Source organism: Diaphorina citri, unplaced genomic scaffold (genome assembly GCF_000475195.1).
Source record: "Diaphorina citri unplaced genomic scaffold, Diaci psyllid genome assembly version 1.1 scaffold6011, whole genome shotgun sequence".
Lineage (NCBI taxonomy): Eukaryota > Metazoa > Arthropoda > Insecta > Hemiptera > Psyllidae > Diaphorina > Diaphorina citri.
The window spans coordinates 1-2,096 of NW_007383387.1; the positions used below are offsets into that span (position 1 = coordinate 1).

General features: G+C 36.8%; 1 protein-coding gene across 1 annotated transcript in view; it reads left to right on the forward strand.

Annotated features, from left to right (window-relative positions):
- Positions 1-215: 215 nt before the first annotated feature.
- Positions 216-2,096, forward strand: part of LOC103521817 (serine/threonine-protein kinase 17A-like) — a gene marked incomplete at its 5' end in the record, with an annotated part of 10,274 nt that continues 8,393 nt past the window's right edge. The window contains 2 exons of the mRNA XM_008486925.2: positions 216-408; positions 914-962. Of these exons, the coding sequence (XP_008485147.2) occupies positions 216-408; positions 914-962 (242 nt within the window). The remainder of the gene's footprint in view (positions 409-913; positions 963-2,096) is intronic.

Below are 2,096 nucleotides of genomic sequence, written 5' to 3' on the forward strand. Positions count from 1 at the left end.
CGAATGGTTATTAGCCCATTCGCCATTAGTATCGCCACCAAAATCCTTTGATCTTACCTACTGGATCTGTGGAATAAAATTGTTCACTTGTTAGTAAGCGGCCATTCTCCTACTTTTACACTTTTACTTTGGATCACGTAAGTGCGTTATTTTTGACAAAAGCATTGGGACCTCGAAGTTACCCTTTTCCCGAGTGATTTTTACTCAACCCCTAGAATCAGTTCAGTTCCCTGAATCACCACTTCACCAGTACTCACTCATTGTATCGTTCTTGTTCACAGCCTCAAAACTTAGTACTAACAGGAGAGTACCCAGACTGTGATGTGAAGTTATGTGATTTCGGGATTTCAAGGCACCTGAGTCGAGATGTGGACGTGAGAGAAATTTTAGGAACCCCTGACTATGTCGGTGAGTAGACACCAGTTTGGATACCACTGAGATTCCTTTAAATGATTAAAATAGAAAATAATGAAAATTAATTATCCAAAGGGTACCTTTGGGTACCCGATAATTACCAAAGGATTGTCCAAATATAGCCCTAAGAAAAAAGCCTGGTTTGTCTGTTTTCTTGCCGATTTCCAAAATGGTTAATTGGTTATAGGATTATAGGTTATAGTGCTTGCTGAAAAGGAATTCCACACGATTTACCTCTAATTATGTGTTAATCTACTGACTTAAGAGTTTTAGGTAGGTTGTACTTGTACTAATGTGCTTTGGTTTGTTTATTTTCACAGCTCCAGAGGTCGTTTTCTTGCCGATTTCCAAAATGGTTAATTGGTTATAGGATTATAGGTTATAGTGCTTGCTGAAAAGGAATTCCACACGATTTACCTATAATTATGTGTTGATCTACTGACTTAAGAGTTTTAGGTAGGTTTTACTTATACGTGCTTTGGTTTGTTTATTTTCACAGCTCCAGAGGTGTTGAACTACGAACCCATCAGCTTAGCAACCGATATGTGGTGAGTACAGAAAGCCAGAGGTTACCCTACCGAATTTCCTTACTTTGGAACAAACAGCAAAAATTATTCATTAATTTTATCACAAAGATACACGAAATTTTTGATCATCCTCCCAATACTTTTATTTATTTACACGTTAAACAGTAGAAATCAAAAACTCTATCTCTAATATGTGTCGCACAAAGTGTAGTCGCAGGACTCCAGTCTCCAGTTGGTCCAGTTTGAGGGATCTGTATCATTTTCATAGGGTTGGACTTTCAGGCGTCACAATTTTACTTGAAACTTCATTTTCATCGTCAATCCTTTCTTGAACAAACCCCTTCAATTATTTCATCATTCTAATCCGGAATTTCCTTTGATGACATCTCATTTCTTCATTGGCTGATATGATGGATTCATGCTATCATGCTTAATAAAGAAAAAAGTAAATAAAGAAATATTGCCCTCAATTAAGATTTTATATGATTGTGCAAAGTGTGACCCATGCGTGGACAAAATGATCCTTGTGTTTTTACAGTGACATCACGTGATCAACCTATATTAAATAGCATTCTCATGTTCAGAATACATACATATTATGTAGGTACATATGTATTTTGATGTACAATTGTACATACAAAATACATTTTTTTTTTTTTTTTTTTTTTTTTTTTTTTTTTTTAAAGTGACATCACGTGATCAACCTATATTAAATAGCATTCTCATGTTCAGAATACATACATATTAGGTACATATGTATTTTGATGTACATACATACAAAATACATAGTGACGATTTCTTTAATGTCAGCCTCTCACGTTCATGTCTGTCAGACAGTCGGGCCGTGTGTGGTGGAAAAAGTTCGAGACCAGTGCCCTGTATCACCAAAGTATGGAAAAGTATTTACAATTCCATATTTCGATCTAATAGATCATTTGTGCTTACTTCCCCCCCAACGACCGCTCTCGAAACGAGCCCTGTCAAACTACACTGTAGTCAGTCACCATGCCCTCGCATACGGCGGTGGGTGGTGAAGTGCTAAAGGCTAATAAAAAATTAGCTAATAGAGCCCTAGATCTTAGGCATTCTTCCTTTTTCGTTTTAAGGCAACCCAGGAGTAAAAAGGACGAGATACTGATGAAACTTCGTAGTGCG